Raw genomic sequence first — 24,168 nt, 5'->3', positions numbered from 1 at the left:
TGACTAATGATTTTGAGAACTACAGCAAAGTATATATGAACTACAAGTCTCAAGGAGGATCTTAGATTAGCTTTCAAATTATTCTACATACCTCGTATTAGCTCATAGATATTCATATCCATAAGTTCACATATTAGTGCAAGAGAACCAGATTTTCTGTCACTGAAGAAGAAAGCATGTTTTTAAGATGATTTTTGTCTTGTCTTAATCAGAAAATATAATTAAATATTTAATTCATTTATAAACATTTCTGATAAACATAGGTACTTTCACATCAAAGATTGTAGTATAAGTACTGAAACTGGAGATTTTGCTTTTAAACCAGTATTTCAGGTAAAATTAATTTAAAATTCTAGTAAAACCCTACTTTTAACAAAGTTCTAAATGTCCTTTTTTAAAGAAAAATATAAATCTTAAAAATGTAAAATTAACTTTCAGCAGAAAGAAGAAAAGAGTTTGGGGGAGTTTGCTGAGCAAAACAAAAGAAAAAAGTTAATTTATGCTCTGTGACTGCAAATTTAGCTTTAATTTATCTAAATTACTTTCATGTTATTGGGATAAATTACAATGGGAGAACAAAACCTAAAAACTGATCATGGGAAAAAGAAAGATGCATCACACCACACCTGTGTCATGTCCAAGCCTGATGCTTAGTGGGAACAGAGGCTTCTGGCTGAGACACCAGCTTTTCCTGAGTTCAAGCAGGCCCTTAAAGAGTTTCCGAAGCCCTGAGCAGAGAGCCTGTGTCACCCTGCTCTGGGCACCTCCAGTCTGGCTGGAAGGGCTCCCACTACCTCTTGGCTGCTAGGAGGCCCCCATGACATTCTGGACAGAAGGGCTTCATAAGTGTAAAGTGTAAAGCACCAGACATGTGCAGTGTTGTGACTATTACATGCAAACTGTAGCTGCTGGATCTGGCCCAAACTGACTTCTAAGAACACTGTAGGTCAAAAAGCCATATAGCTATGACAAGACATTTCATTTTGAGTTTAAAACTGTTCCATCCTCTGATTAAAATCTACTGGACTTTAACTGGCAGAGACTGGAGTTCCTTCACTGACCTTATAGGCCAGGCTCCCCCTAGAGCAGTGGTTCTCAACCTTCCTAATGCCATGACCCTTTAATACAGTTCCTCATGTTGTGGTGACCCCCAACCATAAATTTATTTTAGTTGCTACTTCATAACTGTAATTTTGCTACTGTTATGCATCGTAACATAAATATCTGATATGCAGGATGTATTTAGGCGACCCCTGTGAAAGGGTCATTTGACCCCCAAAGGGGTCACGACCCACAGTTTGAGAACTGCTGCCCTAGAGCTTCCATTAGACTTCTATGCTGTGAAGTATTCCTTCTCAGAGGGGCAGTGACCCTGTCATTCACAGAAAAGCAGGTCCTAGAAACCTGTAGCCTGACTCCCCAACTCAGTGAGGTCTAGAAGCATAGCAAAGAGCTGCCAGAGAGAAGCCTTCTCAGGCCTGGGCAGGTAGCTAGGGACAAGCTGTGCTCTGCCTTCTTGACTGGAAGATAAACCTGATGGAAACTATTCTATAATTAGAAGAGAAATTTTAAAATACTCAGAAATGATATCAATTATACTAAGAAAGGCTACAGGAGACTGTAGAAATGGTAACTGGCTGGGACAAAGTAAGAACACACAATCTCTGAAATAATACAACAGTGCATTCCCAGTAACTCATAGCTTACATTCAAGGTTTCAGAAGCCTAACTGAGTTAGCTACAAAAGACAAACTATCTGCATACTCTATATTGTAAACACAAACTATATTGTGTATTTCAGGTAAAATTACAAACACAAACTATATTGTGTTTACAATATAGAGTTACCTAAACAAAGGCATCTCCAAATGAGGAATCAGATACACATCTGTCCAAATAAATGTGATGTAAGAAGAAGTGAAATTGTTATTCTCTGAGCTACAAAGCAAATATTTAAAATGTCTCTGATGGTTTTCTTTCTTAAAAAGAAATTTAGCATTTTTACCAATTTAGATAACTTTTCAAGCTCCAGATATACTTACAAAACCACTTCATGCAGCGTAAGAATGTTTGGGTGTGGGTGCAGGCGCCTCAGTGCTTGTATCTCTCGTAGATTGTTCACTTGCTCAATACTATTGTGTAAGTAAAAATAAAGAACTAATTTACAATTTAGGTCAACTCTAAAATTAGGATTATGTCATTACTTATCATCCACGATCACCATTCAAAAACTCACAAAAAAATAAAATAAAATAAAAAATAAAAACTCACAAATATTTCAAGCATCTTAATCAGGTTTTATTTTTCACATCAGAAACTAAAGCTTTTTTTTCTTTTTTTGAGACAGAGTCTTACTAAGTCATCCTCGGTAGAGCGCTATGGCATCACCACTCATAGCAACCTCAAACTCTTAGGCTTAAGTGATTCTCTTGCCTCAGCCTCCCAAGTAGCTGGGACTACAGGTGCCTGCCACGGTGCTATGCCATTTTTTGGTAGTAGTTGTCATTGTTTGGCAGGCCCAAGCTGGATTCAAACCTGCCAGCTCTGGTGTATGTGGCTGGCACCCTAGCCACTGAGCTTTAGGTGCCGAGCCTAGAAACTAAAGCTTTCTAAAACTAAAAATAAAAGCATACCTCATTTCAGCATAACCTTCAAAAAAAAAAAATCAAGGTTCTTTTTTTTTTTTTTTTTTGAGAGACAAGAGTCTCTCTTTGTCACCCTTGGTAGTGCCATGGTGTTATAACTCACGGCAACGTCAAACTCTTGGGCTTGCCTCAGCCTCCCAAGTAGCTGGGACAACAGGCGCCTATCACAATGCCTGGCTATTTTTAGAGACAGGGTCTTGCTCTTGCTCAGGCTGTTCTCAAACCTGTGAGTTCAGGCAACCTATCCATTTCGGCCTCCCAGAGTGCTAAGACTACAGGCATAAGTGACCGAAGCTGGCCTCCTAATTTCTTAAATGGGTGGAAAATATTAACAAAGGAAGACACATAAATGGCCAATAACCCCGTGCATAAATGTTCCTATCATTATAGTCATCATGGAAGAGGAAACTAAAACTGCAATTAGATTAACACCACACACTCACCAGAATGGCATAAATTCAAAAGACTAAGAACACCAAATGCTGTTGAGGATATGGAGCAACTGGAACCTGTATTCTTTTCTTAGCAATATAAAAAGCTATATCACTTTGGAAAAATGTTTGGCAGTCACATATACCTACCCTTTGACCCAGTGATGCTATTTCTAGGTAAATGCTTAAGAAAAATGAAAACATGTATCTACAAGAAGTGGATTTCACAGCAAACTGGCAACAATCCAAAAGTTCATCAACAAGAGAATGGATAACAAATTGTGTTGTAATTATAGATTGGAATGAATACTAGTAAGCATTAATGTATTGACTACTGATACAACAATTAGGATGAATCTCTAAGACCTGATTCTAAGCTAAAGGTTCTAGAAACAAGAACATATACTATGAGATTTCATTTAATATAATATGAATTTCTAGAAGAGGATAAAGGAAAAAAACCAGAATAGTGGCTGTCTGTAATGGAGTAGGAAAATGGCTGAAAAGGAACATGAAAGAACTTTCATAGAAACAGAAATGTTCTTTATCTTGATTACATGGGAATATCTATTTGCCAAAATTGTACAGTTAAGCTTTTTGTACTTGAGCATAGGCAAATTTTATCTTTAACAAAAAAGAATTATATGATGTTATCAGTTGCATGTTTGTATACTCCAAAATATTCATATATATATATATATATATTTTTTTTTTTTTTTTTTTTTTGAGACAGAGCCTCAAGCTGTCACCCTGGGTAGACGGCTGTGGCATCATAGCTCACAGCAACCTCCAACTCCTGGGCTTAAGTGATTCTCTTGCCTCAGCCCACAGCTCACAGCTCACAGCAACCTCCAGCTCCTGGGCTTAAGTGATTCTCTTGCCTCAGCCACCCAAGCAGCTGGGACTACAGGCACCGGCCACAATGCCCAGCTACTTTTTGGTTGCAGCCGTCATTGTTGTTTGGCAGGCCTGGGCTGGATTTGAACCCACCAGCTCTGGTGTATGTGGCTGGTGCCTTAGCCTCTTGAGCCACAGGCGCTGAGCCCAAAATTCATATATTGAAACTCTAAGCTCCAGTGGGATGGCGTTAGGAGGTGGGGCCTTTGGAAGTTCATTAGAATAGAACCTCATGATGGGATTAATGCTTTTATAAAGAGAGACTTTAAAAGAGCTCTCTTCCTTTCTCTCTTCTTCTGCCATGTGAGGATACAGCAAGAGATGGCCAGCAGCAAATCATGAAGTAGGCCCTTTCCAGACACCAGATCTGCTGGTATCTTGATCTTAGACTTTCCAGCTTCCGGAACTGTAAGAAATAAATGTCTGTTGTTTCAGCCACCAGACTATAGTAATTTGTTATAGCAATACAAATACTGAGACATATAATAATGACCAAGTAGGGGAAGGGGACTGGGTGGAGGTATAAACTAAATAAAAATTGAAGGGTTGGTTCAGCACCCATAGTTCAGTGGTTGGGTGCCAGCTACATGCACCAGAGCTTGTGGGCTTGAACGAGGCTGAGGCCTGCTAAACAACAATGACAACAACAACAAAAAAGTAGTCAGGCATTGTGGCGGGTGCCTATAGTCCCAGCTACTTGGGAAGTTGAGGCAAGAGAATCACTTAAGCCCAAGAGTTTGAGGTTGCTGTGAGCTGTAATGCCAAGCACTCTACAGAGGGCAACACAGTAAGACTCTGTCTCAAAAAAAAAAAAAAATTGGGCAGTGCCTGTGGCTCAGTGAGTAGGGCGCCAGCCCCGTATGCCGAGGGTGGTGGGTTCAAGCCCAGCCCCGGCCAAACTGCAACAAAAAAATAGCCGGGCGTTGTGGCGGGTGCCTGTAGTCCCAGCTGCTCGGGAGGCTGAGGCAAGAGAATCGCGTAAGCCCAAGAGTTAGAGGTTGCTGTGAGCCGTGTGACGCCACGGCACTCTACCCGAGGGCGGTACAGTGAGACTCTGTCTCTACAAAAAAAAAAAAAAATTGAAGGGTTGTTAATTCTGGCTGCTAGGTACTGGGGGAGGGAGGTTCATTCCATATTATATTCTTTCTAAGTGAAAAGAGTGAGCTTTTAGAGAGGCTTGGATTTCTTGCCTTTGTTTTTATTTATAATCTTACACAGCAGACTTTTTATCTTTGTAAAAGTAATTTGAGCACTATTTAGTGGTGTGACTTGAGAAAAACTCTAGTTTTTCACATCTAGTTCTGACAGTGGCATTATAGTCTATAGCCAGGTAGAACGCTGGGGAGGCTCTGGACCCATATAGACCTGGGTTCTAGACTTGGCTGTACTACTTGTCAGTTAGGTATCTATGGTCAGAGTTGGGAACTTAAATCTCTCTAAATCTCAGTTTCCTATGCTTAGAGACAGCAACAACAGCATCTTTCTCCTAGGACTGCAGTGAGGATTAAATGACACATGCACGTGACACCTGATAGGTAGTGAACAACTGCTAAAATCTTCATTATTATTATTATTATTATTTGAGACAGAGCCTCAAGCTGTCACCCTGGGTAGAGTGCCCTGGCATCACAGCTCACAGCACCGTCCAATTCCTGGGCTCAAGCGATTCTCCTGCCTCTGCCTCCCAAGTAGCTGGGACTACAGGTGCCCACCACAACACTGGGCTATTTGTTGGTTGCAGCCGTCATTGTTGTTTGGCAGGACTGGGGCTGGATTTGAACCCACCAGCTCAGGTGTATGTGGCTGGCACCTTAGCTGATTAAGCTACAGGTGCCAAGCCTACAATCTTCATTATTATTACCATTATCTCACTTCAATCTTCAAAATAGTCTTCAAGCCCTAGTAACTTGAACTATCTGTTAAGGAAAAATTGACTTATATGGAAAGTTGTTTTATTACCGTGCACCAGCATTGCATTAAGTGGTTTGTTTTATGTCATTTCACTTAAAGCACAGCTTTAAAACTCTATTGGTGAATTTGAAGACTTAACCGTATCACTCAGGTAAGTGCTTTACCTGAGTTATTTAACTGGACCCTCATAACAACCTTAAGAGGTAGAATACTGTGGTTATCCCCAATGTATAAATAAAGAAAAGGAAAATGATACATAGGGAAATTAAGGAATTGTCCAAGGTCACCATTAACAGTTGAAGAGCTGCTAGTTTGCAGCACCTGTGGCTCAAAGGGGTAGGGCACAGGCCCCATATGCCAGAGGTGGCAGGTTCAAACCCAGCCCAGGTCAAAAACTAAAAAAAAAAAAAAAGAGCAGCTAGTTCAACCTTTAGAGTCAAGAGCTAGTAACTCTATACTGACTAGGTTTAGCAGATGAGTCCTAATATTATTGCTTCAGTACACAAAGAAACATCCTATAAATGCCAACACTAGGAGTTTTATTTTATTTTTTTTTTTGAGACAGAGTCTCACTATGTCACCCCTGGTAGAGTGCTATGGCATCATAGCTCACAGCAAACTCAAACTCTTGGGCTTAAGTGATTCGACTTGCCTCAGTCTCCAGAGACTCTCTGTCTCAAAAAATAATAATAACAATATTAAGGCTTTAAGTAACTCGAAAGGAAAACAATCCCCAGAAGTTGAAAGTACCCTTCCTAATTTAGTAGTAATGCATTGAGCTTTTTTGTTTTATCCTACCTGAAGTTCCTATTAGCAAAGATTATGACAAAAGCTATTAATTTCTATTTTCAATGAAAGCAGAAGGAAAGAAGTGGAAGTAAAATTTGGAGGGAGTAGGGGTCAATGGCTCCAAATACCAACCTCATTCTGCCCAAGTGACTCAGTGTGATTTTTTCCTCTGTTAACGTTTCACAGTCCCCAACCTCCCACACAGCTGTGCAAAGTGAATGACTTTCAGTATTCGTTAGACAATGAGAAGTTAGTAGAAAAGGATTTTTTTTAATTTTTTTTTTTTAGAGACAGAGTCTCACTTTATCACCCTCAGTAGAGTGCCGTGGCATCACCAGCTCATAGCAACCTCCAACTCTTGGGCTTAAGCAATTCCCCTGCCACAGCCTCCCAAGTAGCTGTTTACAGGCGCCTACCAGAACACCCAGCTATTTTTTTGTTGCAGTTTGGAGGGGGCCAGGTTCAAACCCATCACCCTCAATATATGGGGCCAGCGCCCTGCCCACTTAGCCACAGGCGCCATCCAGAAAGGAATTTTTAAAGATACATAAAATTAACATTGAAATTATTCTTCAAGTGAGTAAGATTAAACTGTTGATTAATGATGACAGATACTCAGAACTCTAAAAGCTAGAAATATCATTTTCATGATCAAAAAACAAAAATAAAGAGCATTAAATTTGAGGATCAAATATCAGTGACACTGGAACATCCGATAAATTACACTAAGTCCTCTCTTAACATCATCAATAGCTTCTTGGAAACTGCAACTGTTAAGTGAAACGTACAGCAAGACCTTGAATAATGTTCTTTCCTTCAACACTGTTTTGTTATAATGACAGTGAGATAAAAAAATTGGTTTTGTTTTATGTCGTTTCACTTAAAGCACAGCTTTAAAACTCTATTGGTGAATTTGAGGACTTACCATATCTCCAATCTCATCCCTGGAAATGACACCAAAAGCAAGAGTCTTTCTAAAAGAAACTGAAACTAATTTCTTCCTATAAATCAGAAACAATAGTAATACCTTTACCAATAGAAGCTTAAGAGATATGAGTCATTCCAGATTTCCTATGGCTGTTGTTTTTATTGCCTGTTTTTTAATTTTTTTTTTTTTTTGAGACAGTCTCACTTTGTCACCCTTGGTAGAGTGCTGTGCTGTCATAGCTCACAGCAACCTCAAACTCCTGGGCTTACGCCATTCTTTTGCCTCAGCCTCCCGAGTAGCTGGGACCACAGATGCCCACCATTTTTAGAGACGAGGTCTCGAACCTCCACTCGCCTCAGCCTCCCAAGTGGTGGGATTACATGCGTGAGCCACCACACCCAGCTTCATGTTTTTAAATCTTATTTTGGGCTTATTTTACACTTATAGAAGAGTTACGAAAATAGTACAGAGTCTTTTTCATCCAACTTCCCCTAGTGTTAACATTTTTGATAACTTTTATGAAATTAAACTGGGTACAGTGGTTCACACTTGGGAGACTAAGGGAGGAAGACTACTTGAGCCCAGGAGTTTGGGGACTGTAGTGTGTGCTATAACCTCACCTATAAACAGCAACTGTGTTGGCCTGGGCAACATAGCAAGATCTCGTTTCTTTTTCTTTTCACTTTGTTTTATTTATTTATTTTTTATTTGAGATACAGTCTCACTCTGTTGCCCTGGTTAGAGTTCTATAGTGTCATACCCAACAACCGCCTCAAACTCCTGGGTTCAAGCAATCCTCTGACCTTAGCCTTCCAAGTAGCTGGGACTACAAGTATACTCGCCATAATGCCCAGCTAATTTTTCTATTTTTAGTAGAGACACGGTCTTCTTTTTACTCAAGCTGGTCTCAAACTCCTGAGCTCAAGCAATCCATCTGCCTCGGCCTCCCAGAATACTAGGATTACAGGTGTGAGCTACTGTGCCCAGCCTAAGATCTCATTTCTAAAAACAAAAAATAATGGCTAGGCACGGTAGCTCATGCCTGTAATCCTAGCACTCTGGGAGGCCAAGACAGGTGGATTGCTTGAGCTCAGGAGTTCAAGACCAGCCTAAGCAAGAGCAAGAAGTCTGTCTCTACTAAAAATAGAGAAATTAACTGGGCATTATGGCAGGTACCTGTAGTCCTAGCTACTCTGGAAGCTGAGGCTTAAGGATCTCTTGAGCCCGAGAGTTTAAGGTTGCTGTGAGCTATGATGACACAGTACTCAACCCCAGGATGACAGAGTGAGACTCTATCTCAAAAATAAAATAAAATAATAAAAATTAGGAGGCACCTGTGGCTCAAAGGAATAGGGCACTGGCCCCATATACCGGAGGTGGCAGGTACATACCCAGCCCAAGCCAAAAAAAATAATAATAATAAAATAAAACATAAATAAACAAAAATAGGTGATTTTAAAAAATAATAATAAAAATTAAAATTAAAAAGTTTTAGGCCAGGCACAGTGGCTCACATGTGTAATCCCAGTACATATGGAAGGCTATGGAAGGAGGACTGCTTAAGCCCAGGAATTCAAGGCCACAGTGAGCTGTGCTTGTACCTCTGTACACCAGCCTGGGCAACACAGCAAGACCCTGTCTCTAAAAATATATATATATTGATTTATATATATATAACTTTTCTTTTTTTTTTCTTTTTTTGTAGAGACAGAGTCTCACTGTACCGCCCTCTGGTAGAGTGCTGTGGTGTCACACGGCTCACAGCAACCTCTAACTCTTGGGCTTACGCGATTCTCCTGCCTCAGCCTCCCAAGCAGCTGGGACCACAGGCGCCCGCCACAACGCCCGGCTATTTTTTTGTTGCAGTTTGGCCGGGGCTGGGTTTGAACCCGCCACCCTCAGCATGTGGGGCCGGTGCCCTACTCACTGAGCCATAGGCACCGCTCTGATTTATATACATATAAAAATCAATGTTGACTCGGCATCTGAGGCTCAAGCAGCTAAGGCACCAGCCACATACACCTGAGCTGGCGGGTTCGAATCCAGCCTGGGCCCACCAAACAATGACGGCTGCAACCAAAAAATAGCCAGGCATTGTGGAGGGTGACTGTAATCCCAGCTACTTGGGAGGCAGAGGCAAGAGAATCGCTTGAACCCAGGAGTTGGAGATTGCTGTGAGCTGTGATGTCACAGCACTTTACCCAGGGCGACAGCCTGAGGCTCTGGTCTCAAAAAAAAAACAAAATCAATGTTAAAAAAAATCAATGTTGGGCGGCGCCTGTGGCTCAGTGAGTGGGGCGCTGGCCCCATATGCCGAGGGTGGTGGGTTCGGACCCAGCCCCGGCCAAACTGCAACAGAAAAATAGCCGGGCGTTGTGGCGCGTGCCTGTAGTCCCAGCTGCTCAGGAGGCTGAGGCAAGAGAATCGCGTAAGCCCAAGAGTTAGAGGTTGCTGTGAGCCGTGTGACGCCACGGCACTCTACCCGAGGGCAGTACAGTGAGACTCTGTCTCTACAAAAAAAAAAAAAAAAAAATTCAATGTTAAAAGGTGCCTGTGGCTCAGTGAGCAGGGCGCTGGCCCCATATGCCGAGGGTGGTGGGTTCAAACCCATCCCGGCCAAACTGCAACAAAAAAAAATAGCCGGGCATTGTGGCAGGTGCCTGTAGTCCCAGCTACTGGGGAGGTTGAGGTAAGAGAATCGCCTAAACCCAGGAGTTGGAGGTTGCCGTGAGCTGTGATGTCATAGCACTCTACCAAGGGTGACAAAGTGAGACTCTGTCTCTAAAAAAAAAAAAAAAGGTAAGAAATTAATATTGTTACAATACTATTAACTAAACTAAGGACTTTATTCACGTTTCCCCAGTTTTTCTACGGATGTTTTTTTCTCTTCCAGCATCCAGAATACCACATAACAATTAAGTTGTTATATTCCCTTAGACACTTCCTATCTGTGACAGTGCCTCAGTCTTTCTGAAGTTTTTCACTACATTAATAATTTTGAGGAATATTGGGAAGGTATTTTGTAGACTCTTCCTCAGTTTAGGCTTGTCTGATAACTTTGATCATTTGGTTAAGGTGGTATCTGCCAGGTTTCTCACTGTAAAGTTACTATTTTTCCCTATTTTCTACCTTTTTTTTTTTTTTTTGCAGTTTTTGACTGGGGCTGGGTTTGAACCTGCCACCTCCGGTATATGGGGCCGGCACCCTACTCCTTTGAGGCACAGGCGCTGCCTCTATTTTCTCCTCTTTGGAAGCAAGTCATTAAGTCCAGTCCATACACAAGAGGAAAGAAATTAAACCCTACCTACTAGAGAAAGGAATATAGGCAGTCCCCAGGCTATGAACGAAATAGGTTCTCTAGGAGTGTTCTTAAGCTGAATTTGTATGTAAGTTGAAACAGGTACATATACCTATTATATAAGTGCGAGTTAATATATAAGTCAGGTGTTTGTAACTTGGGGACTGCCTGTATCAATTTGTGAACATATGTTAAAATCTCCATAGTAATTAATAAATAATATTAGCATTTATTATTAGTATATTATTAATATTAGTATTATAATTAGTAGCATTTATTATCAATATTAATAATAAAATTAATATTGGGGAATAATTCACATATTTTTAAATTTTGTGTGTTTTTTAGAGACAGGGTCTCTTGCTGTCACCCAAGCCAGAGTACAGTGGCATGACGATAGCTTACTTCAGCCTTGAACTCCTAGGCTCAGGCAATCTTCCTGCCTCAGCCTCCCAAGTAGCTGGGACTAGAGGCATACCACATCTAATAAATTTTTCTTTCTACTTGCTTTCTTTTTTTTTAAGATACAGGGTCTATGTTGCCCAGGTTAGTCTTAAATTCCTGGCCTCAAGTGATCATCCTGTCTCACTAGGATTACAGGTACGAGCTACCATGCCTGCCTCCAAAAATCAGTATTTTATAGGCTATGCAGAAACTTTATCTTTTAGGTTTCACTCACTAATTTTAGCAACTATCAGTGGATCTCACCTGCAGAAATTATTACCATGGTACTCTAATGATGACTGTCTATTTTCCTCATTCCTTCTACATTTATTATTTGAAATTCCTCTGTAAGGAAGAATTGTTCCTTCATCCCGATTTATATACTCACTTAGTCATTTATTTATATCAGTATGTCTTTGTGGTTATTAAATAGAAAGATAAAGTGAGTTAGATGGAGAGATATATGTGTATATATGAGTTGGTATACAGCTCAAGTTGCCTAGTATTAATAGCAATGAGAAACCCAGTGCCAAGATTTTGTTTCCTAAATACCTTCCTCCAATAAAAGGAATCAGAGCTCCTTAGAGAAATGGCAAAATCTAGGACTGGGGTAGGGAAAATACGACATGAGCCTAGAAAATCTTATAGCATGGCTCAGCGCCTGTGGCTCAAGCAGCTAAGGTACCAGGCACATACACCTGAGCTGGTGGGTTGGAATCCAGCCCAGGCCCACCAAACAACAATGATGGCTGCAACCAAAAAATAGCTGGGCGTTGTGGCAGGTGCCTGGAGTCCCAGCTACTAGGGAGGCGGAGACAGGAGAATTGCTTGAGCCCAGTAGTTGGAGGTTGCTGTGAGCTGTGATATCATAGTACTCTACAGCTTGAGGCTCTGTCTCAAAAAAAAAAAAAAAAACCTTATAGCACCAAAAAGTTTTTTTTAAAGAAAAGAAAGAGGACAGGGTTTATCAAAAGAACACGAAAACCAACTTGAAAGAATCCCCATAGCCAAAGTTAGAACAATTTGAGCAAAAAATAATAACAGTGTTAGATTATAATCTCCTATGGTTTTTAATATATATATCAGAAGTAAATGAGAACTCACAAGATAAAACTCAAAGTCCAGTTCTCCTTGAGTTTGGACTACATAGGTTAACAGGTCATGCTTTCCTAGAGCACATAATAGATACCTGCTAAGATTAAAAACTAGACACTATCACTTGATTCTATACATCAAACAACCACAAAACACCAAGTTTTGGTGCAAGTGTATTTCCTTTTGAGTAAAGACAATACTTGGAAGAGTGATTTATATAACAGAGATAAAACTGTTGCTAACCTTCCCACATATACAAACCTTAAAAAAAAATTAAGTAATACCTAGTCAATGCTATTTTATTAAAGACTTTTATTTATTATGGTTTTGTTTTTTTTTTTGAAACAGAGCCTCAAGCTGTCTCTACCTGGGTAGAGTGCTGTGGCATCACAGCTCACAGCAACCTCCAACTCTTGGGCTCAAGCAATTATCCTGCCTCCGCCTCCCAAGTAACTGGGACTACAGGTGCCCGCCACAACACCTGGCTAATTTATGGTTGCAGCCGTCATTGTTGTTTGATGGGCCAGCACTGGATTCGAACCCACCAGCCCAAGTGTATATGGCTAGCGCTTTAGTCACTTGAGCCACAGGCACCAAGCCATTCTGGTTTTTTTTTCTTTTTTAAGAAAAACACATGTTCTAAGTAGTTAAAGGCAAAGAACATTGTTTTTAGAATACAACAAATGATTACACATCAAGTAACAAAGGCTACCATCATGCTAGCTTTCTGTTTACTCCCTCCTTTAGTCCTAAGCACCTCATGGCAAGGAGGGCTTAAGCAGACAAGGCATTTTGGTGTGTTGAAATTCTGGTAGATGGCAGGTCCAGGATGTGCTTCACCATCAGGAATTCCCATCCCTTAGGCAATACCTTAGTCTAAGGAACCAAGGAGATAAGAGAACGAATTTCTGTAAACAAACTGAGTGTCCTTTACCTTCCAAAGAACTGCTCCTTAGAAGATTCTAATTTTCTTTGACAGAAAACTTTCTAAAATGTGTTACAGATATCTCTGCCTTCCTGAAGCTACATCTGTGACCAAGTGGCACATCTATGATGTAACCTCTCCTTGACAGCTGATTCAACAGAGTGAATGTGACAGTGTGTTATTCTGACAAAGTAACAATTTCCAAAATGCCTGAAGGCTGGCTATTTGTAAGCTATTTGTCCAGTCTACTTTTTATATTTAGCTCTTCACCAAAATAATAGCTGACATGTCCTATTGATGTATGTACTTATATCTACCCCTGAATCTGACAGTGATCACCTGATAAGGATTCTGATCATCATATAAGGTGCAAATACATTGCATCAAAGTCCCATATTGACAACTTTGGATTTATAGTGGATTTCTCAAAGGTTGCTATTTAAGGAAGCCCTCTCTTCAGATACAGAATCATCAGTGTATGAGGTGCATCAAATTCTCTCTCATGAGTAGTTTAAAGATAAAGATGGAATGAAGTGAGGAAGATGAAGAGACCCGAGAATGTGGAATATGTAGAGAAATGAGGGCTAGATGAAGAAGTACAGAAGGCTCAGGCACTTTGTAGTCTTGGTAGTGGAAACTGCCACATGCTTTGGGCAATGAAGAAGGAGGATTTTGCTTTATTAGACTCTGGATTGAAATTGGGCTCTGCCTACCTAGCGATCTAGAGCACTAATTGTCAAATTACTTCACATCTCTAAGCACTTTTCATTGAAAAACAGGAATAACTATCCTGTGTGGATGTCATAAAGATGAAAATGCTCTTCTCAGGCGGCGCCTGTGGCTCAAGGAGTAGGGCGCCGGTCCCATATGCCGGAGGTAGCACGTTCAAACCCAGCCCCGGCCAAAAAAAAAAAAACCACAAAAAAAAAAAAAAAAAAAAAGAAAGAAAATGCTCTTCTCAATACCAATATTAATTAACTATCAATATTCCTTTTTTTACTTTTTTGAGACAGAGTCTCATTCTGTCACCCTGGGGTTGAGTGCTATGGCATTATCATAGCTCATAGCAACATTAAACTCTAGAGCTAAAGTGATCCTCAGGCCTCAGCTTCCCAAGTAGCTGGGACTGCAAGCGCCCACCACAACACTGGCTAATTTTTCTATTTTTAGCAGAGACAGAGTTTCACTCTTGCTCAGGCTGATCTTGAACTCCTCAGCTCAAGCAATCTGCCTGTCTCGGCCTTCCAGAGTACTGGTTTACAGGTACCGCACCCGGCCTATCAATACTCCTTTTTTGATTTGAAAACAATTTTTTTTTTGAGACAGAATCGCACTGTGTTGCCCTTGGTAGAATGCTGTGGCATCATAGCTCATAGCAACCTCAAATTCTTGGGCTCAAGCAATTCTTTTGCCTCAGCCTCCCATAGCTGGGACTACAGGCGCCCACCACAACACCTGGCTATTTCTGTTGTTGTTGTTGTTGAGCAGGCCCAGGCCGGGTTCGAGCCTACCAGCCCCAGGGCATGTGGCCAGCGCCCTAACCACTGAGTTATGGGTGCCAAGCCTGAGAAATAATATTTTATACTAAGAGTTTGAAATCAAGGTTTATACCCCAAACATTTCAGAAGGCTCTGCATCAATACTGGGAAATTACTGTTTCTTAAAGAATTACTTGGCTATAGAGACTTATTAGATTTCTTTGGTATTAAAAAAAAAGAAAAGAAAAAGCTGGCTTCAATCTTCTTTATTTTGAAGTTTACCAGTTATAATGAAGACAGCATTTACTTCATTATCATTCTGATAGTTTCCTGTTTTTGATTCAGTTGCGTAAGATACGCTGACAAACTCCAAAACTTTAATAGGCTGCTCTGAGGAAAAAGTTACAGCAGTCCTCCAAGAAAGTAATCAAGAATTATAGTTCCAGGCTAGGCACCTGTAGCTCAGTGCCTAGGGTGCCAGCCACATACACCAGAGCTGGAGGGTTTGAATCCAGCCTGGGCGTGACGAACAACGACAACTACAATGGACACTTGGCCGGGTGTTGTGGCAGACGCCTGTAGTTCCAGCTAGTTGGGAGGCTTAGGCAAGAGAATGGCTTAAGCCCAGGAGTTGGAGGTTGCTGTGAGCTGTGACGCCATGGCACTTTACCCAGGGTGACAGCTTGAGACTCTGTCTTGAAAAAAAAAAAAGAATTACAGTTCCAGCCGGGAACGGTGGCTCACACCTATAATTTAGCACTCTGGTAGGCTAAGGCAGGTGGATTGCTTAAGCGCAGGAGCTAGAGACCAGCCTCATCTCTACTAAAAATAGAAAAATTAGCCATGAGTTGTGATGTGGTGGGTGCCTATAGTCCTAGCTACTAGGGACGCTGAGGCAAGAGGATGGCTTGAGCCCAAGAGTTTGAGGTTGCTGTGAGCTACAACATCACAACACTCTAGCCAGGGGCAAGAAAGTGAGATTCTATCTCAAAAAAATAAAGTAGGAAAAAAACCCAGAATTATAGTTCCTCTCTCTTTTTTTTTTTTTTTTTTTGGATTTTGGCCAGGGCTAGGTTTGAACCCGCCACCTCTGGCATATGGGACCGGCGCCCTACTCCTTGAGCCACAGGCGCCACCCTATAGTTCCTCTCTTCACAAAAAGGATTCCTGATCACTTCCAGGGAATGTATTTCTCTATCCTTTCCTGAAATTATTTTTCAGCATATTAATATATTAATTAATTCACAATAAATTAAATTGCAAGGACCTCTAACACATTCAACCCAAAATTTCTTCTATAAAAATCTAATACATATACACAATACACTCTTTTTAGGAACATAAAGACTTTTTAAAGTGATACATACTTTTACACTTATAACTTAAATCTTTTGTGACCATCCATTATTGATTTTTAAAGTAAACATGGACATGAGTAAAGTCTAGTATGATAAACATTAGTGCATAATCCTTACTGCCTAATGAAATTTGATTTATTTTACATATTATTAAATGAATAAAATTTTCCCACTAATATTAAGTTGCTTTATTGATTTAAACTTACATCTGTATTAAGTCTTAAGTATGTCTCTGATTGCCTACCTTTCAAAGTGCTGTTTCATTTGTTTACAAGCATAGTACTTTCCATCTCTCAGGCTCTGCATCTTCATAACTTCAGAAAATGTTCCCTCTCCTATTTTGCCAATTGTTTTATAGTCTGAAAATAAAAATAATTATAAAAACAAAATTTTATTTATGTATGTATTTTGTATTCACTTTTAGACAGCAAACTTTTTATTTGTAAGATAATTTAATAGCAATTTTGAAAATCGTTTCTCCTATTTTTTGTAAGATTTATGATGGCAACAAGCACCATTTCCTCGTGGTCTGTGCTCTCCTTGGTATAATGGCAACCACATAACCTGAATTCTGGACAGTAATGGAGACTCAGCTACTCCAGAAGATTTACAAAGCAGAAAAGTAGTAGAGACCAGAATTATTCTACCAAGAGTGGGCAGAAGCATGGGCTTTGCATTGCCTAGATGTCACATACACCACCAGCCTCTGAACCTTCTCTTGAAATTCACATTTCCTGATCCTGCAGAGGCCCAACTTATGTGTAATTCTTCTTTCCTTCCTTCCTTCTTCCTTCCTTCCCTCCTCCCTCCTTTCTTTCCCCTTCCTTCCTTCCCTCCTTCTCTTCCTTCCTTCTTTCTCTCCCCTTCCCTTCCCCTTTCCCTCCCTCCCTTCCTTCCTGTCAGGGCATTGCTTGTACTCAGGCTGGTTTCAAACTCCTGAGCTCAAGCAATCCACCTGCCTGGGCCTCCCAGAGTGGTAGGATTATAGACATGAGCCACTGAGTCCAGCCTCTCACACTTTTTCATTTTCTGAAAGCTAACAGCTGTTTTCCCTGGCTTTGCTGCTTCCACCATCACCTTCAGCTCTGACAATGGATTTGTAAGCCTCTAATTTACTATTTTAAATGCCCTCCTGCTTGAAATAGTGTAGTTTCTGTTTTCCTAACCAAAATCTGAGTGACTCCAAATGAATACCTTGAAGTGTGAACAAGAACCTAAAATATATGGCTTTGGCTTAGCCATTAGGTGGCAGTGAGCTGGCTAGAATGCTGCAAAGACCTTAATGACTACAACTTCTCATAGACAAAGTATCTCCTGAGCCTGCTGTCCTAGGGAAAGTGGTAGAAAGAGTCAAAGTGATGGAACCTGTTGACTGCCTTAGCAAGATACAAGATAGAAATAAGCACAGGCAATTGTCCCAGCTACTTGGGAGTCTAAGGCAAGAGAATCGCTTAAGCCCAAGAGTCAGAGGTTACTGTGAGCTGTGACGTCACGGCACTCTACCAAGGGTGACATATTGAGACTCTGTCTCAAAAAAAAAAAAAGAAAAGAAAAGAAATAAGCACAGGCAAGAATTGCTACTTTTCGAATAGAAATGGTAAAACCTAAATCCAGAGAGCAAAATTCTCAATGAGTTGGAAGTTGCTACAGCCCAAATAACAGGAGATTAAGACTACAAAAACCCTGGCAGAGAACAGTCCATAAGACTTCTTTTTTGTTGTTGAGACAGTCTTACTATGTCGCCCTCAGGAGAGTACCATGGCGTCACAGCTTACAGCAACCTCAAACTCTTGGAATTAAGTGACTCTCCTGCCTCAGCCTCCCAAGTAGCTGGGACTACAGGCACCTGCCACAATGCCCAGTTATTTTTTGGTTGTAGTTGTCATTGTTGTTTGGCAGGCCCAGACCAGGTTCGAATCACCAGCCCCGATGTAGGTGGCCAATGCCCTAGCTGCTGAGCTACAGGCACCAGGCCAGTCTACAAGACTTTTGAGTTGAACAAATGGCTCAGGCTTGCAGCAAAGATCACAGGAAATTACTACCCCTACTCCCTCCTGACATTTGTTTCACAGAACTTCAAGGAAGTACCTATAAATTGAGAACAGAAGCATAAGAGTAAGACCACAATGAAATAAGGTAGCTATGTCTATGAGCTATGTCTAAAAGAAAACCATAAGTGTGGAACTGACTAGAAACAAACAGATCAGAATCTTTAAACCTCACCTATATTTCTGCAGAAACAAGCCTGGACTAAAAAACCTCTTCACTTTCAGGCCCCAAACCTGCATCAACACAAACCAGGCTTTTTTTTTCTTTTTTTAAGGGATGGGGGTTTCACTATGTTGCCTAGGCTGACCTTGAACTCATGGGCTCCAGTGATCATCCCACTTTAGTCTCTGGAGTGGCTAAGACTACAGGTATGCACTCCCGAGCCCAGCTCACATGCTTTAAAAAATATAAAGCGCTGAAGGAAGGCATCCTCTTCAGTATCCTTTCCATGTGCACATTTTGAGTATCTTGTCTGAATTCTGATTCGAGCAAAACATCAATGAAAAGGTACTAGTTTATTAGAAGTGGTAATGGTTATGTCTAAGAATGAAAAACATCAGTAAGACTGGGAGCAGTGGTTCATACCTATAATCCTAGCACTCTGGGAAGCCAAGGTGGGTGGACTACTTGAGCTCAGGAATTCAAGACCAGCCTTAGCAGGAGCAAGATCCCATCTCTAAAAAAATAGCCAGGCATTGTGGTGGGTGCCTGTAGTCCCAGCTATTCAGGAGGCTGAGCCAAGAGGATCGCTTAAGCCCAAGAACATGAGGTTGCTGTGAGCTATGCTGCCACAGCACTCTACTTAGAGTGGCAAAGTGAGATTTTTGTCTCAAAAAAAAAAAAAAGAAAAGAAAAGAAAAACATCAGGGAGCTCGGTAACCCCCCACCTAATGGGTACAAATGTCAGAGTACATGGCACATCTCCTGGGTGAAGGACTCAACTACATCTCAGACACTACCTAACAAATGTAAACAATGTAACCCAATTGGAGGTACCCTTCTAGTAATCCAAAAAAAAATTTTTTTTTGAGACAGAGTCTCACTATGTCACCCTTAGTAGAGTGCCATGGCGTCACAGCTCATAGCAACCTCAAACTCTTGGGCTTAAGCGATTCTCTTGCCTCAGCCTCCCAAGTAGCTGGGACTACAGGCACCCACCACAACGTCTGGCTATTTTTTGTTGCAGTTGTCATTGTTGTTTTAGCTGGCCCGGGCCAGCTTGGAACCTGCCAGCCCCGGTATATGTGGCCAGCGCTCTAACCACTGTGCTACGGGGGCCACGCTGATATAAATTTCCCAGTTGTGAGAATTTTTAGGGGCAGCCGGCTTCTGTTGCCTATGCATTCCAAATTTTTCTGTGCTTGCTAAACTGCTGTATGAAGCCACAAGGGGGAGTGATAACGAGCCCCTAGTATGGGAGACACCCATGCACACACAGAGGAAAAAGCATTCTGAGACATTCAAAAAAAGCTAATGACAGCTCCAGCACTTGGCCTCCCGGACTTATCTAAACCTTTCATTTTGTATGTATCAGAGAGAGAAAATATGGCAGTGGGAGTTTCAACACAGATCCTGGGGTCATGGACTCACTTTGTTGGATACTTGTCTAAAGAATTAAATGGAATGGCTAGAGGCTGGCCTCTCTAGCAGCAATAGCTCTACTTGTACAAGAAGCTAATTAACTTTAAGACAAAACCTGACTAGACTTTATTTGTGAATAGTAGCAGTTTTATAGATATCTGCTTTTGGTCATCAAAAGACAGGATATTGAGTAGTTATGGACAGTGAAATAACGGAAGTTCAAGGACTCCTGCCTGGGACATCTGCCCAAAAGACAGAAATTATAGCACTCACCAGGGCTCTGGAATTAAGTAAGGATAAGACAGTCAACCAGGGGTCCTCAAACTACGGCCCGCAGGCCACACGAGGCCATGTGATTGTATTTGTTCCCGTTTGGGTTTTTTATTTCAAAATAAGATATGTGCAGTGTGCATAGGAATTTGTTCATAGTTTTTTTTTTAAACTATAGTCTGGCCCTTCAACAGTCTGAGGAACAGTGAACTGGCCCCCTGTTTAAAAAGTCTGAGGACCCCTTATACGGATTCAAAGTATGCCTTTTTAACCCTGCATGTGCGTGATGCACTGTATAGAGAAAAAGGACTATTACACTCAGCTGGAAAACGAATTAAATATCACCAAGAGATATTAAACTTATTGGAGGCTGTATGGAAACCTAGCAAGGTGGCAGTAATGCATTGCAAAGGGCACCAAAAAGGGCAAGGACTTGTTATTTTAAGGAATACTAAAGTTGATACTGAAGTATGCCAGGTAGCGGCAAGCCAATGACTATTTGCAGCCCTAGTCTTTTGAGTCCCAAATGTAACACTAGCATACAATAAGAAAAGAACTGAAGTGGTTAGCACAAGAGCAAACATTTGCCATAGATGATGGCTAAAGGCATTTACCAGATAAAAGAATAGTTATCCCAGAATTATTAGGAACTACTGTAGTACAGACTGTGCGCAAGTCCACCCACCTGGGACATTCCACTCTGGAACAACTACTAAGAAAACATCTAGCAAGCCTGGCAAAAACAATAAGTCACCTGTAGCCAATTTAATGCCAAACAAGGCCACCAGGTATTCAAAGTGTAAGAACTACACCCTTTGAAAACATTCAAGCTGAAAATGCCTCCAAACAGAGGATTAAGTATCTGCTGGTATTTGTATGTACTTAACTCATAATGGGTTGAAACTTTTCCTACTTGAAGTGAAAAAGCCACAGAAATCACACATCCCTAAGTATGGCCTGCCTCTTTATACAGACTCTGACAATGGACCTGCTTTTGTGGCTCCATCTCTAAAGTAGAAGGTAAAATACAACTCCCTATGTATTCTACAATTTCTCAGCCATTGAGAGGTCAAGTTTAATTGCCCTACCCCACTGTTTAGACAGAATCTTAAGACTAAATTGAACATCTAACTCCTTAAACCTGGCAGGCTTTTAAAGAAACTTAACTAAGACTTTGTATACAACTTTTTCTTTTTTCTAAGTTTAGAGTTAAAAATTAAAAGAAAGTAGGGAAGAGAGAGATGTGTAGAAAGACATAGATATGAAGATGTACTTTTGGTAAAGAAGAATAAAAGAATAATTTTGTATTGGAAAGAACCTTGTATGAAAATTTTTTGTCTTAAAGTAACTGATGGTTTTAAGAAAGAAGATTTAAGACAAAATACAGAATTTTAAAATGTTAAAAGATTATGCATGTAAATTGTGAAAGTTTGTGAAAAATCTGTAAAAATAATTTTGTATGTGATTGATTATAATGAAAAGAAAATCTCTAGTTAAAACAACAGTTGTCTGTTCTCAATTTATATGACTTATGTTTAAAGCCCCTTAGATTTCTGTTCTTGTACACGTTTAAAGTAATGCAAAAAAAAAAAAAAAATGCATCAAAACTCAGAACTCAAAGGGTCAATTTACCATTTTGAAGTTAATACAAAATTTGTCAAACTGTTTTTCTATCTTTTTGCCTGCTAAAAACTGTGGTTGCTATGTTACAAATGACCTTAAGATAAGGTACCAACACTCAGCAGACGATCCAAGGTCAAGTACTCATTTGGAACTAAGGAAAAAAAAAGAGTCCTCTTTACTTTCTGAAATAGCAGCCACTTTTCTTTCTGAATTGGCGTTGCTCTGTCTGGCTCTTATAGCAACTAGACGCAGTCTTAACAAATGACTTTAGGGCAGCGCCTGTGGCTCAGTGAGTAGGGCGCCAGCCCCATATGCCGAGGGTGGCGGGTTCAAGCCCAGCCCCGGCCAAACTGCAACAACAACAAAAAAAAATAGCCGGGTGTTGTGGCGGGCGCCTGTAGTCCCAGCTGCTCGGGAGGCTGAGGCAGGAGAATCGCGTAAGCCCAAGAGTTAGAGGTTGCTGTGAGCCGTGTGACACCATGGCACTCTACCCGAGGGCGGTACAGTGAGACTCGGTCTCTAAAAAAAAAAAAAAAATGACTTTATTCAACAAAGTTGTACCACGTTGGAAATTAACTGGAAACTACATGCCGCCTACAGTCCACAAAGTTTCAGGGAAAGTTGAAACTTCAGTGGATCCAGGCTTTACCATTAGCATTATTCAAAGTCAGATGTACTAGTATTAAAAGAACAAAATACTCACCCTATAAAATACTATATCACAAGTCCCCTTCTTATTTTAAGAAATTTACCAGGGACCCCAAGAGAACCAGGAGAAAAAGAACTTACTAACCAACTAATGTCACTGGGAAAACTAATAAAGAGGATTTTAGAATAAGTGAAATGATAGACGTCCTGCTAGTTTATCTCCCCCAGTCCATCCCTATTCTCCAGGTAACCGGATGTAGATTAAAAATTAGAACCTGATAAGCTGTAATCAAAACTGCTTTTGCAGTATCCCACAGGTTTTGGTAGCTTGTGTCTTCATTGTTGTTATGCTCAAAGAAGTTAATGATTTCCTGTTTTATTTCTTTCTGCACCCATCTGTTGTTTAATTAAGATTGTTTAATTTCCATGCCTTTGTGTGGGGTCGAACGTTTTTGTTAGAGTTGAGTTCCACCGTTAGTGCCTTATGGTCTGAGAAGATACAAGGTAAAATTTCAATTCTTTTTATTCTGTTGATAATTGTTTTGTGTCCCAGGATATGATCAATTTTGGAGAATGTTCCATGGGGTGATGAGAAGAATGTATATTCTTTATCTTCGGGATGGAGTGCTCTATATGCATCTATCAAGCACAGTTGTTCTAGGGTCTCATTTAAATCTCTTATATCTTTTTTGATCAAGTAGGTTTCATCCCAGGGATGCAAGGCTGGTTTAACATACGCAAGTCCATAAACATTATCCACCATATTAACAGAGGCAAAAATAAAGATCATATGATCCTCTCAATAGATGCAGAAAAAGCATTTGATAAAATCCAACATCCTTTTCTAATTAGAACACTGAAGAGTATAGGCATAGGTGGCACATTTCTAAAATTGATTGAAGCTACTATCTATGACAAACCCACAGCTAATATTTTACTGAATGGAGTAAAACTGAAAGCTTTTCCTCTTAGAACTGGAACCAGACAAGGTTGTCCTCTGTCACCTTTACTATTCAACATAATGCTGGAAGTTCTAGCCAATACAATTAGGCAAGACAAGGAAATAAAGGGAATCCAAATGGGAGCAGAGGAGGTCAAACTCTCCCTCTTTGCTGATGACATGATCCTATACTTAGAGAATCCCAAAGACTCAACCACAAGACTCCTAGAAGTCATCAAAAAATACAGTAATGTTTCAGGATATAAAATCAATGTCCACAAGTCAGTAGCCTTTGTATATAATGCCAGTAACAGTGAAGATGAGAAGCTAATTAAGGACACAACTCCCTTCACCATAGTTTCAAAGAAAATGAAATACCTAGGAATATACCTAACGAAGGAGGTGAAGGACCTCTATAAAGAAACTTATGAAAGGCGGCACCTGTGGCTCAGTCGGTAAGGCGCCGGCCCCACATACTGAGGGTGGAGGGTTCAAACCCGGCCCCGGCTGAACTGCAACTAAAAAATAGCCGGGCGTTGTGGTGGGTGCCTGTAGTCCCAGCTACTCGGGAGGCTAAGGCAAGAGAATCGCTTAAGCCCAGGAGTTGGAGGTTGCTGTGAGCTGTGTGATGCCACGGCACTCTACCGAGGGCCATAAAGTGAGACTCTGTCTCTAAAAAAAAAAAAAGAAACTTATGAAATCCTCAGAAAGGAAATAGCAGAGGATATTAACAAATGGAAGAACATACCATGCTCATGGATGGGAAGAATCAACATTGTTAAAATGTCTGTACTTCCCAAAGCAATCTACCTATTCAATGCCATTCCTATCAAAATACCAACATCGTACTTTCAAGAT

The 24,168-nt window shown here is 40.7% G+C and overlaps 1 protein-coding gene across 7 annotated transcripts in view; it reads right to left on the bottom strand.

The window, feature by feature from the left end:
• The window catches only part of MOK (MOK protein kinase), an 89,540-nt gene that overhangs the window by 30,347 nt on the left and 35,025 nt on the right, over positions 1 to 24,168 (bottom strand). For 2 of the 7 annotated variants that reach the window (XM_053603135.1, XM_053603136.1), the window contains exons 2-4: positions 16,444 to 16,558; positions 2,043 to 2,132; positions 92 to 162 (exon numbers count right to left, since the gene is read on the bottom strand). The exons of 2 other annotated variants lie outside the window; for them this stretch is intronic. In XM_053603135.1, coding sequence (XP_053459110.1) covers positions 92 to 162; positions 2,043 to 2,132; positions 16,444 to 16,558 — 276 coding nt within the window. Of the gene's footprint in view, positions 1 to 91; positions 163 to 2,042; positions 2,133 to 16,443; positions 16,559 to 24,168 lie in introns of those variants that run through there. 3 more of the 7 variants (XM_053603140.1, XM_053603141.1, XM_053603138.1) reach the window with 2 other exon arrangements.

This window comes from Nycticebus coucang, chromosome 9 (genome assembly GCF_027406575.1).
Source record: "Nycticebus coucang isolate mNycCou1 chromosome 9, mNycCou1.pri, whole genome shotgun sequence".
Lineage (NCBI taxonomy): Eukaryota > Metazoa > Chordata > Mammalia > Primates > Lorisidae > Nycticebus > Nycticebus coucang.
This window is presented reverse-complemented; position numbering and strand designations above follow the sequence as displayed.